Consider the following 19,537-nt stretch of genomic DNA (forward strand, 5'->3'; position numbering starts at 1 on the left):
GGAAGGCTTAAGATGCTTAACCTCTTCAAGCTTAGTAAAAGGAGACTCGGGTGATTTCATTGAGGCTTTTAAATTCATAAAGGGGTTCAACAAAGTGAACTACCAGAAATTATTCAGGTTGAGTTCTGTTAGTAGAACAGGGACATGGAAATTAGCAAAAGGTAAATTCCATAGAGACATTAGGAACTATTTTCACACAGAGAGTAGTCAATGTGTGGAATAGCTTGCCAGGCCATGTAGCAGAGACAGAAACTCTGGGGATTTTCAAGACTAGGCTTGATACAGTGTGAAATACTGTCTAGTATGTAGGAAATCAGAGCAGTATTTTAGTCAGGAAAATGGCGAGCATGGTTGGGCTGAATGGCCTGCTCTCGTCATTATGCTATGTTTTGTTATGTTATGTACTGGTGTGTTAAACAGCCGCTCTCCTGCAGCCTGTGGTGGGTTTGGGTGCTGGGGTGAGGGGGGGGGGGTCGTTTTAGGAGGTATTGATGTTATTTTGGGAATTCATGTTCTAAACAATTACATTTTAACGTTTACATTACATTGTAGGCATTTAGCAGACCCACTTATCCAGAGCGACTTACACAACTTTCACATAGCATTTACATTGCATCCATTTATACAGTTGGATATATACTGAAGCAATGCAGGTTAAGTACTTTGCTCAAGGGTACAACGACAGTGTCCTACCCAGGAATCAAACCTGTGAACTTTAGGTCACAAGACCAGTTCCTTACCCATTACACTACACTGCCGCCCAGTTTAGTAATTTGGAAGGAGCTTATAGCCAAAGCAGCTTACAAAAGTGCATTTCAAAGGGTAAGCAAACAATACAACAGCTGGGTAAGGTTACAGTCAGCATTAGAATGCATGCCTCAATACCCACAAGATAAAGGGTGGGAAAAAAACAGAAACATTCAGGTGTAGTTTGAAAAGGTGAGTTTTTGGCCTTTGTACTCTTTTATCAAGATTAAAAGATGACACAAAACTAAAGCACTTGAAGCTATAAATGTCATAAAACTAGAGTTTTAAACTGAACCTGTCTCCCAACTGTAGCTGGTAGCTGTCTAGTTGCTTGCATGGGTGTGTCTGTGTAGGTTTGCTAAAGTGTTCATATACACCTGCCTGCTTTTGTGTGTCTGAGTGTGTGTAGTGTCCGCATTTGTACATTTTCCATCATTGAAATCTGTGTGTGTGTGGATGTATGTGTGTGTGTGTGTGTGTGTGTGTGTGCGTGTGTGTGATTGTGTGTGTGTATGTGTATGTGTGCAATGCATGACCTTTACTGTTCAGATATTTAATTGATGGCAGTTTTATTGGCTTATACAGTCAGAATAAAGTTGGGGATCATAGTGTACATACGTGCTGTACATCTTGAGTGAGAGGAATATGGAAAGTGATGTAATGATAAATGCAGTGACCAGAAAGCTAAAATCAAGCAAAGCATGGAGTAATACCTGGAGTGTGCTGCAGTCATACCCTTGAGTCATACCCTAGAGTCATACCCTGGAGTCATACCCTAGAGTCATACCCTGGAGTCATACCCTGGAGTTATACCCTGGAGTCATACCCTAGAGTCATACCCTGGAGTCATACCCTAGAGTCATACCCTGGAGTTATACCCTGGAGTCATACCCTGGAGTCATACCCTAGAGTCATACCCTGGAGTCATACCCTGGATTCATAACCTGGAGTCATACCCTGGATTCATACCCTGGAGTCATACCCTGGAGTTATACCCTAGAGTCATACCCTGGTGCCACACCCTAGAGTCATACCCTGGAGTCATACCCTGGATTCATACCCTAGAGTCATACCCTAGAGTCATACCCTGGAGTCATACCCTGGAGTTATACCCTGGAGTCATACCCTAGAGTCATACCCTGGAGTCATACCCTAGAGTCATACCCTGGAGTCATACCCTGGAGTTATACCCTAGAGTCATACCCTGGAGTCATACCCTGGATTCATAACCTGGAGTCATACCCTGGATTCATAACCTGGAGTCATACCCTGGAGTCATAACCTGGAGTCATACACTGGAGTCATACCCTGGAGTCATAACCTGGAGTCATACACTGGAGTCATAACCTGGAGTCATATCCTGGACTATAGCACGGATGGTAACTCAAAGAGATAAAAGCACGACGGGTCCTGCGTATGTTACCACTACGCCAAGTCCCTTCACTGCACGCTACAAAACAGGTCCCATAATGCCTTTCACCAAACACGTTATCACTGACTTGCTGTGTCAGAAAGGCTGAGAACCAGGATCTATGAAATCACACAATGAGCCTGCGCAGCGGATCTCACGGCAAAACTTAAAAAAAAAAAAAAAAAACACCATCGCGCAGCTCGCCTCCTCCCCCCCCCGCGCCTGTCTGCGTCAGGAGCCACGTCAGCTCTGTGTCCTCAGTCGAGCGCACGGCAGCCGTGCCGACTCGTTTTGTTTGACCGGCGATAAAGCAAACACCGTCTGGCGGGACAAAGGGCGAGTGACTGGCGTGAAAGAGGCCGTGCTAATCCCCGGCTGCATCGGGACATCGCCAAGGTGAAATATCCAGTGCGCCACGTGGCCCTTCCCAGCAAATGCCGGCAGCCTCCGGCGCCAAGCCGGACACAAAATGGCCGCCCTCGCCACTACAGTATCCGAAGGCAACAGATCTGCAGAATTATGGCACTGCAATTGGAACAAAATACATGGAACGCTTCATGATTGTTTCTGATTGTACATGTAAAGAACTCAACAACAGCCTTCTTACACCAGGGGCCCTGAAATTAATTTTCAGGAAAAATACCATTAATCCACCCTTATGCAATATGTGTGCACCTCCTTGGGAAAACTCAGGGACCAGGAAATCGGTGCAAGAAAAATAGCATTGGAAATGCTGTTAGCACCCTGTGAAAACTGCACAATTACAATGCTTTTCAAAAACATAAAAACTTTTAAAACCTGAATTATGTGGCCCACAGATGTTTGTGGCCCTAAACAACCACATTGAGCAGGTTTCAATTCCAACCCAAACAAAGCACACCTCTTTCAACAGCTAGAGATCTACTTAAGCTGCTAATTAGTAGAATCAGGTGTGCCAAATTAGGGTTGAAATGAAAACCTACAGGATGGTTGATCTTCAGGAACAGGGTTGAGAAACCCTGGCATAGACTGTTTATGCCAACAGTTCATATAAAACACCCCACGCACACACGCACATACACACGCGCACACACACACACACACCCCACGCACACACGCACACACACACACACACACACACAGGAAAGTTGCTCTATTTGTCTGTACATATTTCTGCGAATCAGATGCATCTAACAAAGCAGCGATTGTGTCCTCACTCTTCCTCCCCTGCGGACATGCGTCGCCTGCACCTCTGAACAGGGCAGCTTAACCGGAGCGGGTGTGCTGAAACGTTGCTGAAGCCGTTGTTTGAACATGGTTCAAGTTGTAAAATGGCGTGTTGTTGATTGTACCCACAGCTGGGGCTGGGCATTTCGTCCTTCTTTCGTTGTGTTGTAATAAATGCATTCAGATGTAATTCAGTAATTTAACCACATGAGCTGCCTTTGCCTTCTCCGGTCATCTCTTGAGAAGGTTTTCCCTGATTTAGCAGAAGTCTTGTGCGAAACCAACATAGTGCATGTTCATGTCGAGATGCTTGGTCATGTATATGTAATAAAAGTATGCTTGCTTTAATGTAATTCTTCAAGATGTACACAAAGAGGAGTATTTGTTTAGAATTCCTGGACAGGGGAATTGAAGCTGTGTTGTGCATTAACCCAATGAGCGAATCTGATGGGGACACTATGCTATAGGGGTAACAGTGTTTTGAAGGTCTTATACACAGTGGCTACCAAGGATAGTGAATGAGCTCATTACACAACAACTCCAGTATACTGCTGCTGAACATATTTTGCTGATGTTAAGTCTAAAACCACAACCACAACACGCACCAAACTGACAATATTTTAAATAGGAAAATCCAGTATACATCCGTAGCAGTTGTAACATAAACATTCCCCCAGATGTGTATCTTTGAGCAAAATGTTTGTCACGTATCATCCACGGCAGTAGGGGGTGGGGGGGGGGGGTACAGTCCCTTACCCCCATATAAATTATTATATGAATTGTGGAATATTAAATCACAAACGGGTGAATAAATGTAATTTTAGGGCTGAAGATGGAGAAGGAGAAGCAGCCGAGTGCACCACGGAGACGGGGGTGGAGCTTCCATTCTCTCCGCATCAAGGGTGAGTACCCAGAATCCCTCTGTTTCCTTTAGTGGAACTTCTCTGCTCTCTGAGTGTATATCTGTCAGTGCAAAGAGGTTCAAATCACTCAGTGCATCAATAAGAAAGAGCAGTCCGGACACACATAACAGCCAGGATCTTTCATTAGCCTGGGGTTCAGGGGTAAACATGTTCAGCTCACTGGATAAACTTAACAGTGCCAGTGGTTTTATGTTAAGTGTCTTGTGTTTAAACTTCAGTGAGTATTGTTTTTGTAGTTTTTTGTATTTAGTCCTGTGTATAGTGCATTTCACATCACAGCCTGTTATTTCAATTGTTTCTTTTTCAGGTAGACTGTTGTGTTTTGTGTTTACTAAATACTGTTCTGTTTAGTGTTTGGTGTTTTGTGTTTACTGTATTTCACAGTGTTTGAACCTCTTCTTTTCCAGGCAGACCATTGGCAGAGGAGGATGAGGGGTTTAGACTAGGCAGGAGGGGGGCAAAGAGTTTTTCAGTCCGGTCAGATCCCCGCAAATGTGAGTCTGCTACACTGCAAAACAATTCAAACTAAACGGCTGCTATAAACTTAAAATTGGATAATAACTCTTCTTTTTCCTACTTTAAGATTACTTTTTATGTTTTTTGTTTCTTGCTTAGTTTAATATTATATTATTATATTCCTGGATTTAAATAAATAAATCCATAACCTGTTATAGGTCCAACAGACTGTAACAGTCAGCATTTCTGTTGAACTCTTGGTCAGAGCCGTTGGGGGGGAGAGCAGTAGTGGAGCCTATCCCAGCGTACATTGGGCGAGAGGCAAAAATACAGGCTGGACAGGTTGCCAATCCATCGCAGGGCACACACACCATTCTTTCACACACTCATACCCTTAGGAAATTTAAACTTTCCAATTAGCCTAGCCTGCATGTCTTTGGACTGTGGGAGGATATGGGGGAGGGACATGCAAACTCCACACAGAAAGTCCCTAGCTGGGATTCGAACCTTCTTGCTGTGAAGCAACAGTGCTATCCACTGCATCACCTTGCCCCCCTGGCTGGATGGATACACTGGAAATATCCCATTGCCACTGCATGACGTATTTCACTCATCCTCAAACGTACACTCAGAATCCGATTTTCCACACAGAATTATCTGTTTTTAATAACCACAATCGGTGTGTTTTGCTAGTGTGCTAGTCCTATTCACAGTGACATGTCCTGCACTCTTGTAATCTAATCCTGATTGTGCAGTGCTGTCTGAGGCCTGCAGGGGGCAGCACAGTTCATTTCCCAGGGAGGGAGAGCTGTGGTCACCATGATTTTCCTGGCCTCATCATGCACTAGTAGCCTCTCTGGGCTCCTGCACTGCCCCTGTGCCAGCTGGGATTGATGCTCAGCTTGCCTGGAGGACTGTGGAGCAGCTGGCTGTATATCACAGAGGGAGCACACGCTAATCTGCACAGGCCAGTCTGTACACGCTAGTCTACACAGGCCAGTCTGAACACGCTAGTCTGCACACGCTAGTCTGCACACGCTAGTCTGCACACGCCAGTCTGAACACGCCAGTCTGAACACGCTAGTCTGCACACACTAGTCTGAACACGCTAGTCTGAACACGCCAGTCTGCACACACTAGACTGAACACGCCAGTCTGAACACGCTAGTCTGCACACACTAGTCTGAACACGCTAGTCTGAACACGCTAGTCTGCACACACTAGTCTGTACACGCTAGTCTGCACACACTAGTCTGAACATGCTAGTCTGCACACGCCAGTCTGTACACGCTAGTCTGAACACGCTAGTCTGCACAGGCCAGTCTGAACACGCTAGTCTGCACACGCCAGTCTGTACACGCTAGTCTGCACACTGCACACGCTAGTCTGCACACACTAGTCTGAACATGCTAGTCTGCACACGCTAGTCTGCACACACTAGTCTGAACACGCTAGTCTGCACACGCTAGTCTGTACACGCTAGTCTGCACACGGCAGTCTGCACACGCCAGTCCAGACACCCCCAGAGTGACGGAAGACAGAACTGAGAGAGTCAAAGTCAAACATGGCATAGAATATTGTCTTAGCTACAGTACAGTGTGCTACTGAGATAATGGCATTCTCTGTTGAACGTCATGTGAGTATTTTGCGTGTGCCGCACGCTCATGCAAATGTTCGGGAGGGGACAGGAGATTCACGGATCCCTACTGTCCTTCCCTGTGCCCAGCGGACCTGGAGAAACCAGAGCAGGAGGGGGCTGGAGCAGCCGGCAACGCGGGCAGAGTCACGCGTCTGCAGCCGTTCCCTCTGAGGTCCGCGGGGAAGGAGAGAGGTCAGCTTACGCTTTTACACTCGGGTTCATACACACGCTTTCAGCCTAATGAAGAAAAAGCTCAGTTAGAGGGGAAACAGGCCCTGGTCAGACCAGATCGAGGACAATATCACACATTTGTATATGAATAGCACACTCTACAGAGCTAGTAATCCTGATCAGGGGTGTGGGATGAAATTTTGGGCCCTGTGCATATACAGTTTTAGTGGGCTCCCTTAAAATTGTAGGCCAAAGCAAACATTTTAGTCCAGGCCTTTTGAGACCCCCCCTCCCCCCCCTTGCCTTGGGCCAGTGGCATCACTAGGGTTGGTGACACCCGGTGCGGTCGACCGTCGCTGTCACCCGATGTTGTCGACGGGGGGGTGGGGTGTTGTTGGTTGTGCATTCAAACGACAAAGCGCTTCTCGTCACGTTAATACCGCTAATTAAATCAACCGGCAGTACACGTCATCGGAGAAATTAGCTGTTTCAACCCGTCATTACACGTAACACTGCACAAAAAATTTATTGCCAGTCATTTTGGTGTCACCCCACTCTGATGGTGTCACCCGGTGCGGTCCGCACCCCCCGCACCCCCCTAGTGACGCCTCTGCCTTGGGGCCCTAGGCAATCAGTTCCGCTATCCCCCCCCCACCCCCCCACCATGGCACTCCTGCTCCTGGGTATCCAACATTCCACCAGGTATGTGTCCCCAGGCAAGCACTTCCAGGTAAGTGCACCTAGGTAACTGCATAGATCAGTGCTCATGGATGAGAGATTTAGAGGAAGGTTAATGTGTAATTTGTCAGACGCCAGATGTGGGACGTGATGATGTGTACACTAAAATATACAGTGAGGGACCACAGGCTGCTGCCTATCCTGGCTGCACAGCTGTTTTTCCTTCATTGGAAGAGTATGCAGGGATTATTCACACGACATTTGATTTGAATTTGGACACCTTATTACATTTTACATTTGAATGAATCTCCAGAATTGTCTCGAGAAAATATCAAACACATTGATCAGAGAACATTCACAGTTGTCTGCTTATGCTCAGAGTGACCTTGTGCCATTTGAGTGTCACTAATTATCTATTTAAATAACCTATAACTCATTTGCCCTGCTGATGATTCCATTGTTAGCACGAGGCGGCGCAAATGTATAAGTTGGTGTCCGGGGAAAAAATCTGTTTAAAAATTCATTTCACCGCAACGCGTAGCAGTCAGCAAATGACTCAGTACGCGCCTGTCGTGACTTTATAATCTCCAACACAATCTCCAGTCTCATACCCCCTCCCAATGGTTCCTGGGAATTCTGTTTTGCAGAACATCTGAAGCCTTGGCCGTCACTCATGTTTTCCAGGGAAAATATGCATGGGTGCATTATGTACTGTTTAGGAACAAACTAGGCAAACTGAAAAATGTGTCCGTTATGAATGACGTTCAAAAACAATTCCACGCCCTCAGAACGAAGCTCTCTGTGTGACATGTTGGATAGGGTGTGCATTATGCTGTGCCTGAAGCGGAACACGTCCGTACCTGACATACAGGTAACCAATGAACCACCTCCCTCACAGACCCCAGGCGGACACTTCTTGGCTGTAGTTTCTGTTAGCTAACACCAACTACAGTCCATCGTGTACGCCCCATAGGCAACGAGATGACACTGTCCCATCGTTAAAAATACGCAAAAAAATCGCTCGAAAGATCACTCGAAGCTCCAAATGAAACTATCGTCACACAGGACGTAAAGGAAATAGGCTGATAAATTTGTGTGTACATACACGCGGGTGCGTCTGTAAGTAGGCTATAACGAGTTCCTTTCGCAGCCAACCTTGAGTCCTTACAGCTGTGTGCGGCCCGGGTCCTCACGTGGAATATGGGAATTCCAGCCCATGGATTTAGCTAAATTAAGGATAATTTAACACGCAGTGGACAGTGGTAAACAAGCGAATAATGAGTGGAGCAAAGTCTAAGGGAGTTAAAGGAACGCTGGTTAGAAATCTAAGACTGTCCAAATTTGTGAAAGACACAACGAAGGGTGAGTACAGTACTTTTTAAAAATAATTTTGAACATATTTTCAGCCTTCTGGCTTTTAATTAAATAGTTTACATTGAGCTGTGAATCAGGGAATGGATTTTCAGACACATCATGGTGTGTGTTTATGAAGTGATTTTAAAAATAGCCACGTTCCTCACGCGATTGAATTCCACTATCTCTAGAGCGTACATATCATCCACAAGATCCGCGAAGTTAGAAATAGACAGACCACCTATTAAATGAAATATGAATTTTAAAACTGAGGGCAGTTTTAAATATTTTTCCTATATTTAAACGTTCGGATCCACACTGTAGCCTGAACGATTTCGAATGGTACCGTGCGGTCGTAAAAGCTATCTGTTGAGTCTACAAAATTTCTCCACACCGGAATGAACACTATCGTTGCGTTTTCAAAGCCACTAAACATTGCTTTTACAAGTTCAGTATTTAATAACTTCGAGTAACGTGATGCAACTATATCAAGTTGACACAGTCGTTAACCAACTTGTGAAATGCTCAGAATGCTGATGCTTATTTTTTTTCGCCTTCGACCACAGTTTGTCTTTTCACCCATCGATGGACCCCCCTGCTGTAATTACACTTCGGTTTGGTGCTTGTTGCAGTGGCTTAATTTAATTTTCTGTCGGAATTTTTCGGTTTAAGTTTCAAGGCAGACATGATATTTGCTGTAATAGCGTTCAGTAGAATGCGCAGTAGTGCAGCAGACAGTAGTTTGGTTGTTTTAGTAATTATGAGTTGTGCACTGTATACTTACACTTGTAATGTGCACTTTGTACTTTCCATTGCCATCTGCACCGAGGCCCTAAGTACAAATAATGACAGTAATCTGGAAAAAGACTAATTCCTACGCAGTGCAATAAACCGCGCCATTTTGCAATATGCTCTTTGATTTTATTTTTGTTGGCCCGTATTGGTTCCTCAAAGTGACTTACGATATAGGTATGCTTTCGTCAGATGCCCACCTGCTGTCAAGTTTGTACTTGTGTTTTTTTTTTTTTTTTTAAAGAAAAGAAAATGTCTTTACCCTTTCAAACATTGGACATGTTATGATTTGAAGCAACCATTTGCACGTTTATAAGCAACCGTTTATACTGTGTAGCTCACCTGCTGCGCCACAGACTGAGCGGTGTGTAAGTATTTGGAACATGACACAATTTTGTTATTTTGGCTCTGTACTCCTGCACATTGAATTTGAAATAAAACTGTAAATATGCCGATAAAGTGCGGACTGCCAGTTTTAATTTAACACTATTTACATCCATATAAGGTAATCTTTATATACACATTCCCTCCTTTTCAGGGGAACAAAAGTAATTTGACAGTGATATAATCCAGAATAAAGTTATCATATTTAGTACTTGGTGACAAATCCTTTGCATTCTATGACTACCTGAAGTCTGTGACCCATAGACATCACCAGATGCCGAGTATTTTCCCTGGTGATGCTCTGCCAGGGCTGTACTGCAGCTATCTTCAGTTCCTGTTTGTTTCTGAGGTGTTTTAGTTTCATCTTGTCTTCAGCAACTGAAACGCACATTCAGTTGGATTCAGGACAGACGATTGACTTGGCCATTCGTGAACATTCCCCATCCCTTAAAAACTCCTGGCTTGCATTGGGAGTATGTTTGGGATCTTTGTCCTATTGCAAGATGAAGTGCCGTCCAATTAGTTTTGAGGCATTTGGTTGGATCTGAGCAGATAAGATGTTTCTGTACCATTGAGAATTCATCCTGCAGCTGCCGTCAGCAGCCACATCGTCACTAAAGACAGGTGAGCCAGTTCCAGTAGCAGCCATACATGCCCAAGCCATAATACTACCTCCACCATGATTCACAGATGAGGTGCTATGCTGTGGATCATGAGCAGTTGTTTTCTTTCTTCACACCATCCGCTTTCTTTGGTACAGGATAATGCTCTACTCATCCGTCTATAAGACATTGTTTCAGAACTCTATGAAAAAAAAAGTTTTTTACTTTTCGGCAAACTCTAACCTGGCCGTTCTGTTCTTGAGGCTTACCAGTGCTTTTCGTCTTGGAGTGAACCCTCTGAGGTTATGCTAGTATAGTCTTCTCTATGGTAGTCTTTCATACATCTTTTCCTACTTCCTGGATAGTGTTTTTGGTCTGTTTGACAGTTGAAAACAGTTTTTTCTTCACAGTTGAAGGTATTGTTCAGTCATCCACTACAGTGATCTTTCGTGATCTACCAGCTCACCAGCGCATTCTTGCTTCCTAACAATGTATCAAACAGCTGATTTTGACACACCCAATGTTTTGGCTATGTCGCTAATCAGTTAATCAGTTTATTCTGATTTTAAGCCTCCCTAATGGTTGCTTGATATAGCATTGACACTTATTTGGCCCTCATGTTAGGAGACAGGAGCAGAAGACTCTAAATGCAAATTCCACACCTAGAATCTATTCTGGAACATTTGTTGGCTTTCTTGTGCATGGACTAATGATGCAAAGAAACACAGCTGGCCAAGAAACAGCTGAGCAGCAATTGTCCCCTAAATTGGGGGAGACCAAATCACCTGATATGGATGTAAATACCCTCAAATTAAAGCTGACAGTCTGCACATTTACGCATTTTCACTGTTTTCTGTCAAAGCCATTGTTCTGGAGTACAGAGCCAAAACAACAAAAATTGTGCCACTGTCCGAATACTAAAGCACTGCACTGTGTACCTGGGCAGATGTGGATGTAGGTGAGGTCCAGGTCTCTCTGACCTGGTGAGGTGTGTCCTGTGATGTACTGTGTGATGGAATTGGTCAGTCATAACATTCCAGTGATAGTGGCTGGTCCAAGCAGAGCAGATTCGTTCTGTGAGAAATCTTATTAGCATTGCGCTTTAGCATCAGTATGCCCAAATTATTCAAGATGGCTTTGTGTCACCACGGCGACAAGGCCTCAAAAGTTTGGCGATTGTTTCTACAAGTGAAAAGAGGCAGTTTCATTTCTGTTTGCAATTGAAAAGACAGCAGCTGTTCGCTCGGTGTTGAGTAAATTCGACATTGTATTATTATAATTATCACCTGCATTTTAATAGGATGTCACATTGAGATTTAAAACCTCTTTTGTGAGTGAGACCTAGCCAAGACAGGACAAGCAGACCAGAAAAGACTAGAAAAACCATTAAGACCTAGAAAGACAACCTTATACAATGCCCACAATACCAGCTTTTCTTTTCCGACTTCACTTTTCCGGCTGCATGGTTTCTCAGAAGCTGCTGATGTGTGAATTTATTGGAGAGGAATTATAAATGGACAGAGATGATGAGCTTCAGCAGCTGGCTGCTCTCAGTGTGCACCTTACTCTTTCAGTGTTGTTTATTTCTGTTTATGGTACCATGACAGCAAGGCTTTTTTAAAAAAGGTTTGATTTTCCTGGGGAAGTTTAGTTTCACTTTAGTCTTATCTCATCAAGATGAGTGGGTGCTGCTCTTCCACTGTTGCCTCGCCTTTGTTGCCAAGCGACGGGGGTCGGGGGTCAATAATCCAAGGAAGGGAATGTCAGACTGATAAAGATTGGCTTCTTAGTTTCTTCATTTATTAGCTGAGCCCAGCAAATTATATCTGGCTGACCCAACTGGAATTCTGTTTAAAATGGTCCCTATCAAAGCTGTGTCAGTTGGTCAATCAAAAGGCAGAAGAGAGAGAGAGAGAGAGAGAAAAGACTGGTCTGTGGTCTGTGGTCAGATTGAGAGAGTTACAGTGGTGTACCTGGCTGATAGGAATCATTACCCTAAGGGTGGAAAATGGATGACGGTTGATTTGATGGGGAACAATAGAAAATTTGCACGACTGCAGGGCTGGATTCTCATTGGTTGGAGCCCCCCCTTGGTGTGGCTGCTTCGTGTGTAAGAAAACTGCTTTACCCCTGACCCTCATAGATTTGTCTCGCAAAATGCACATGTACCTCCACTGCTGATTGAGCCAATAGGTTATAAATATGTCTTGAATGATATTGTGTTATGGCTGGCTCGACTGGCCGCAACAAACAAAGTCCAGATGCACCAAAAACAAGACAGAAACTGATATAAAAACAAACCCAGACATTTATTAATCTAAATTACAAACAAAAACACACACAGTTCACAAAACCAAAGCTCTCCACACAAATCACAAGCCCCAAAAGAAAATCTCCCCTGCCTCATACTCCTGGGCTTATATTGGGCCAGAGGCAGGTGGAGGCAATCAGGCAATTAGGTAATTAAGCAACTACCTCCACCTGCACTACCCAGGCAAGCAGAGGCAGGGGACGTAACATATTGAAACAATGATTTATTCAGGACGCCCACTTGTTGGCCTTTATTAAGGCTTGATTTGATTTATTCACTGATGTATCATTTTTAATCTGAAATTAACCAAAAGATTACATTTGTGAATGCACAATCTGAACCTTAGATAATTGATGAAATTGGGAATGCAAAATTCTGTTCTGTGATAATTTATTGATGTTTTGTCTGTATCATTTGAAGTTTCAGAATTTGTCTTGGTCATTGCCAATGAGCACATAAGCAGCGGTTGCAGGATTTGGTGTCTTTTACGCAAAATGCTGGGGAACAATGCACTGCGTAGTACAAGCACAGATATTATGAGGTCTTTCTTTTAATATTACTATGGGCGATGACCACAACAAAATAATTAGCCATTGGTATCATTCTAAGGAAGCGCTTAACTTGAATGAAAGGTTGAAAACGATATGTCACACTCTAGCTAGCTAGCTCAACACGAGTAAACTAAAACAGAAATTGCTCCCAAGGGCTTTATAGTATTATTAGAAGATGTAATGAGCTCCTCAAAGTGATTAAAGCACTTGATGTTGTTCACGCAGCTACAGTGCTAGTGATTATGGCTGCTAGTTCATGAGCTGTCACATTTCTCATGTGATGTGATGCTGTTCAAAATGGTATCCAAACTAGGGATAAATCAGGCAGCTCACAGTGATGCCCCCAGAAGCTAGCATCTGGCAGTTAAAAACAACAGCAAGCGCACAGGAAATGGGCTGGAAGACGGGTACAAGCTGCAGGCCGCTGATGCAGCACCCACTGGCAGAGGAAACTGGGGGGTGTGAGAAGTGAGTAGGAGGTGCAAAGTGCATTTCTGCGCATGGTTTAATTTCACCTGCGTTTCACCTGCGTTTTATCTACGTTTTACCTGCGTTCCATCTGCGTTTCGTCTGCGTTTCACCTGCGTTTTGTCTGTGTTTTACCTGCATTTCACCTGCGTTTCTTCTGCGTTTTACCTGCGTTTTATCTGCATTTTACCTGCGTTCAGCCACTGCAGTCAGAGCGATTGGCCTCGGCTGTGTTTCACCTGCTGCTGTTTTTATGTGTTTCGGTTCCAGAGCCAGGTAAACCTGGTCCTTACATTGGAATTTGACAGAAGCCATTTTCCATGGCTGTTTTTTTATGAATTAGGTTTTATTGTTTTAATTTGTTTGAATTGACTGGAAGCTTTTAATCCCATATCTCTTTGTTATCTTATTTGGAATGGCCAATCCCTGCTATAACTCCGCCCATTTCTGCTATACCTCTGTCCCCTCATTGCTGCTTCACCTCCACCCCATTGCTGCTGTACCTCTGTCCCCTCATTACTGCTGTACCTCCACCCCATTGCTGCTGTACCTCTGTCCCCTGTTGCTGCTGTGCCTCCACCCCATTGCTGCTGTACCTCTGTCCCCTCATTGCTGCTGTACCTCCACCCCATTGCTGCTGTACCTCTGTCCCCTCATTGCTGCTGTACCTCCACCCCATTGCTGCTGTACCTCTGTCCCCTGTTGCTGCTGTACCTCCACCCCATTGCTGCTGTACCTCTGTCCCCTGTTGCTGCTGTACCTCCACCCCATTGCTGCTGTACTTCTGTCCCCTCATTGCTGCTGTACCTCACCCCATTGCTGCTGTACCTCTGTCCCCTGTTGCTGCTGTACCCACCCATGCTGCTGTACCCTGTCCCCTGTTGCTGCTGTACCTCCACCCCATTGCTGCTGTACTCTGTCCCCTCATTGCTGCTGTCCTCTGTCCCCTCATTGCTGCTGTACCTCTGTCCCCTCATTGCTGCTGTACCTCCCCCCATGCTGCTGTACCTCTGTCCCTGTTGCTGCGTACCTCCACCCATTGTGCTGTACCTCTGTCCCCTGTTGCTGCTGTACCTCCACCCCATTGCTGCTGTACCTCTGTCCCCTGTTGCTGCTGTACCTCCACCCCATTGCTGCTGTACCTCTGTCCCCTGTTGCTGCTGTACCTCCACCCCATTGCTGCTGTACCTCTGTCCCCTGTTGCTGCTGTACCTCCACCCCATTGCTGCTGTACCTCTGTCCCCTGTTGCTGCTGTACCTCCACCCCATTGCTGCCATAACTCTGCACCCCATTACTGGCGTAACCCCCACCCCACCCCATTGCTACTGTAATTCTACCCTGTCGCTAAAGTACCTCCGCCCCATTGCTGCTACATCCTCCATCGATGCGGGAGTGCACAGACCAGCACCTACATCTTCGGAAAGGCACGTAGCCAGCTGTAAGCATCTTCTGAGCTGCGCTGCCATTGGCTGCACCGGATACACTGCTGGTATAGGCCCTCTTCCTGACCCAAGCCCCTCCCTCCCCGTGCGTTCGTCACGGCGTTGCTTGGCCGACTTCTATCATCTCCCCACCGGGGTGCACAGAAAATACAATTATCACCTTAAAATATTAAATTACACTTTAAAACACATATGGGCTTATTTTATTTCTAATTTTCTTCTAATGAATGTGCCAACCTTCATTTTTTGATTAGTTATTTCGTTTTGTTAATATTTTATGATGTTTTGTTGCTTACCTTTACAAATTCAGGAAGTAGACCTAGGCAGCGTATCATTGCGCGACTTCAACGCTATGCTTTTCTTTGAAGAAGGAGATAAAACCGGAAACCGTACTACTATATGGACTAAAAAAAAGAAAATAGGTCCTTGTTTCTAATGTTAGACATTTAAAACGAAATAACTAATCGAAAAATGAAGGTCGACACATTCATTAGAAGGACAATATAAACAAAATAAGCCCATATGTGTTTGAAAGTGCAATTCCCCTTTAAGTATAGTTGTGCACACAACAAATTATAACCCTAATGTAGCCTGTATGCGCAGACATAACACTGTCTGACAAGACACACCTGCAATTAAGAGTATCCACGAGCTGTCGACGTCTCAAGCGGCCGAACCCTGCACATGTTTTGGCGTTTCTGCCATTTGCTGAGGTCTCTGAAAGCTGCGTGTCTGAGAGACACAGCAGGCGGTGGAACCACCCCTTTGCTGCTCAAGACGTCGGTCAGAAGTGCCGGCTCAGAGCGCCGTTCTGGTGACAGAATTAGGGTGAAAGTGGAATTAGGGCCTGAGGAATGTCAGACGTTGCCAACGCCTCCTTCTGATTCCAGCAGCCAGAAAGGGCCGGATAGTTCCGGAACATGTAGCATACTGCCTCTTTTACGTGCGGCTGGTTTAATCTGGAAACCTGGTTTATTGAGCACAGTGATGTAGACAAAGTGTAATCTTTATATTAATGAATAACTGTGTATGAAAAGTTTGGTAACACTTGACTTGAACCCTTCAACATAAAGCCCAACATAAAACCATCATAGACATGGAATAACACGACATGTACATTTACTGATAAATGCATGGTAGTTTTATGTCATTTGACATGAACTGACATAATCTGTTATGCCCTCTTGCGACAGCTGTTATGTCATGTGTATGACAGTGTTATGTCAGCCTTACGTCAAAGGGTTCGGGTAAAGTGTTACAAAAAGTTTCTTAATGACAGAAAATGACTGTCTACTACACTACACCATCCCTGATGGTAGACACTGCTGTCCCTGCTGAAGACTCTGCAATAAATAATATAGCGACTGTATGAGTTGTACTGAACCTGCAGCGACCGACCGACAGTTTGTCTGTTCAGCGACTGATACTCTGTGCCTGTGAAGGCATGTGCAGTCTGCGTGGAATCTACTGGTAGTGTCTGTACGAGGAAGTGGTGGTGGCCTCTCCGGAGAGAAAAGGATTCCTTCAGAGCTTTGCTGGAAAGTGTGAAAGCCTCGTTCTCTAAACCGGTGGCTAGGAGTAAATACTGAATCCCTCTGGGAAGCCACAGGGAGTGTGTGAAAGGCCGCTTTTAAATCCTCTGTGTGGGGTTAGCGGTCGGGCCGGGCGTGTGATGAAATGCAGGACAGTAACTAGACTGTTCTGCTTTCTGCCATTCCTGTGAAGGTTCTGTGACTGACCAGCACCTCTCCGCTCTGTGACTGACCAGCACCTCTCCGCTCTGTGACTGACCAGCACCTCTCCGCTCTGTGACTGACCAGCACCTCTCCTCTCTGTGACTGACCAGCACCTCTCCTCTCTGTGACTGACCAGCACCTCTCCTCTCTGTGTGACTGACCAGCACCTCTCCTCTCTGTGACTGACCAGCACCTCTCCGCTCTGTGACTGACCAGCACCTCTCCGCTCTGTGACTGACCAGCACCTCTCCTCTCTGTGACTGACCAGCACCTCTCCTCTCTGTGACTGACCAGCACCTCTCCGCTCTGTGACTGACCAGCACCTCTCCGCTCTGTGACTGACCAGCACCTCTCCTCGCTGTGTGACTGACCAGCACCTCTCCTCTCTGTGACTGACCAGCACCTCTCCGCTCTGTGACTGACCAGCACCTCTCCTCTCTGCTCAGGAATGGAGTACGCTGTAATATACTGTTAGAGTAGACCTTAAAAAATTATGATTAGAAATATGTTTATTGCAAAGTGTTTTTTTATTCTAACATCTGAAAGTGGCTGTCGTTTTCGCCCATTGTGAAACCTTGCGATGTGATGATTTTATTTCAATATATTGAAGGCAGCTGGATTCAATTTCTGTAGGAGTTGGATGCAGTCTCACTTCCTGTACTGCAGGTTTACTGAAAGCTTGCGGTTAAATGCAGCTGGCAATGAGCCGTTTTTTGTATCGGTTATTAGACGTCTCTTTCGTGACCTTGTGGATTCCAAAGCAAAGCCAAATCTACCAGCATTGACTGTGAAGGCAAATTATGCAGATCAACTGTGTGTGTGTGTGTGATGTTTCTTTGATTCTAAGAACTTATTTTGTCTCACTTTTTGTGACGATACCTGTCCTTATGTCACAGAGGATAGACCTTAAAATAGATAGCCTGGTTTGGGTCCAGAAATGCACTAGATGAATGTAGAAACGATGATACTTATGGATCTGAAGCAGTGTGGTTATGTAGTCAGCTGTGTTTGCTTGGCACATACAGTATGGAGCGTATGTAAATGGTTTGTGTGGGTGCAGGATATTAATCTTCCATTGCACAAGGCCAAAAAGACAGCTCTAACTCCAGAAACAATGCAACCGTTCACTGCTGATACTTCCCACATTTCTTTGCTCACGGGACATTCCAGAAAAACAGGCAAACCATCCCACTGGGTAAAGCGGACCTGTCAATCGTGTAACTGTCGGTTGGAAGCGCGCCAGGAAATGAAACAATAATGAAATAAACGCTTAATGTACGCCAGGGCTGTGCTGTAGTGTTTTTTATCAGAAGTATGTGGGTATTCCAGAAGTACCAGTCGGGCAGAGATGCATGAATGTAGTCTGTTGCGCTGAAAGCCACCGGACCTGGTCTAATTCAGGCAGGGACAGAAACAGTTTCCACCCTCTTTGTCTTTTGAGTGGGTGGCAGGGAGAAAGGGCACGGAGCCAGCGGGCATGGTGCCACCCCCGTGCCACAAAACTCGCGTTTGGGCATGGGGGGGCCTGGGAGGAACTGCCTGCTTCAGCTTCGAACGATTTCAGAGGCCAACTGTGACATCTGACAGTTGCTTGAGTCATCACTGTGGACATTGTGACAAATTTTCAAGTATAACAAGAATACCTTGCTGTGTAATTCATTTTGAATGAATGATTCAGTTTCTGTTATAGCGTTATATACTCATTTTCTCATAAATGGACAGAAAGCTGCAAAAATATTTTATATCTGCAGTTTATGGAAATTCAGCTGTCAGTGAAGCACCAGTTTCCCTCCATGTGGGCTGCTGCTTTAGTGCTGTTCATGCTGTGCAGTCTAGTGCTCTCTCTCTCTTTCTCTCTCTCTATAGTGCAGTTTTCTCTCTCTCTCTCTCTCTCTCTATAGTGCAGTGCTCTCTCTTTCTCTCTCTCTACAGTGCAGTGCTCTCTCTCTCTCTCTCTCTATAGTGCAGTGCTCTCTCTTTCTCTCTCTCTATAGTGCAGTGCTCTCTCTCTCTATAGTGCAGTGCTCTCTCTCTCTATAGTGCAGTGCTCTCTCTCTGTATAGTGCAGTGCTCTCTCTCTCTCTATAGTGCAGTGCTCTCTCTCTCTCTCTCTATGTGCTCTCTCTTCTCTCTCTCTATAGTGCAGTGCTCTCTCTCTATAGTGCAGTGCTCTCTCTCTCTGTATAGTGCAGTGTCTCTCTCTCTCTCTCTCTCTAGTGTAGTGCTCTCTCTTTCTCTCTCTCTATAGTGCAGTGCTCTCTCTCTCTATAGTGCAGTGCTCTCTCTTTCTCTCTCTCTATAGTGCAGTGCTCTCTCTTTCAATTCAATCCAATTCAATTCAATTCAATAAGCTTTATTGGCATGGTAAGGGTACACTTACATTGCCGAAGCATACACTCACGTGACAAACATAACAGACAGGCAATAACAATTAACTACAATAAACAGAATAAATATAAAATCCAGACCACAGAAATAAAATTCTACATCTAGAAGATAACGTATACAAAATGTCAATGAACTATAATAGCTTTACTTTTTTGGTGTCAATGTTACTCCCTGTCCCTCAGTTTGTGGCAAGTGGCAATGTATTGTGCTGCCAAATACACACATTCCCTTCTTTCTTTTTTTTTCATTTTGATGAAGAACAGTGACCTTGTCTCTCT

At 45.0% G+C, this 19,537-nt stretch overlaps 1 protein-coding gene across 3 annotated transcripts in view; it reads left to right on the plus strand.

The window, feature by feature from the left end:
* The window catches only part of LOC135234868 (DENN domain-containing protein 2D-like), a 52,417-nt gene that overhangs the window by 7,471 nt on the left and 25,409 nt on the right, over window positions 1-19,537 (plus strand). The window contains exons 2-4 of one of the 3 annotated variants that reach the window (XM_064299925.1): window positions 4,189-4,266; window positions 4,695-4,781; window positions 6,470-6,574. In XM_064299925.1, the coding sequence (XP_064155995.1) occupies window positions 4,197-4,266; window positions 4,695-4,781; window positions 6,470-6,574 (262 nt within the window). In that variant the 5' untranslated portion in view covers window positions 4,189-4,196. Of the gene's footprint in view, window positions 1-4,188; window positions 4,267-4,694; window positions 4,782-6,469; window positions 6,575-8,078; window positions 8,103-8,133; window positions 8,594-19,537 lie in introns of those variants that run through there. The other 2 variants (XM_064299927.1, XM_064299926.1) reach the window with 2 other exon arrangements.

The sequence above is a fragment of the Anguilla rostrata genome, chromosome 11 (genome assembly GCF_018555375.3).
Source record: "Anguilla rostrata isolate EN2019 chromosome 11, ASM1855537v3, whole genome shotgun sequence".
NCBI lineage: Eukaryota > Metazoa > Chordata > Actinopteri > Anguilliformes > Anguillidae > Anguilla > Anguilla rostrata.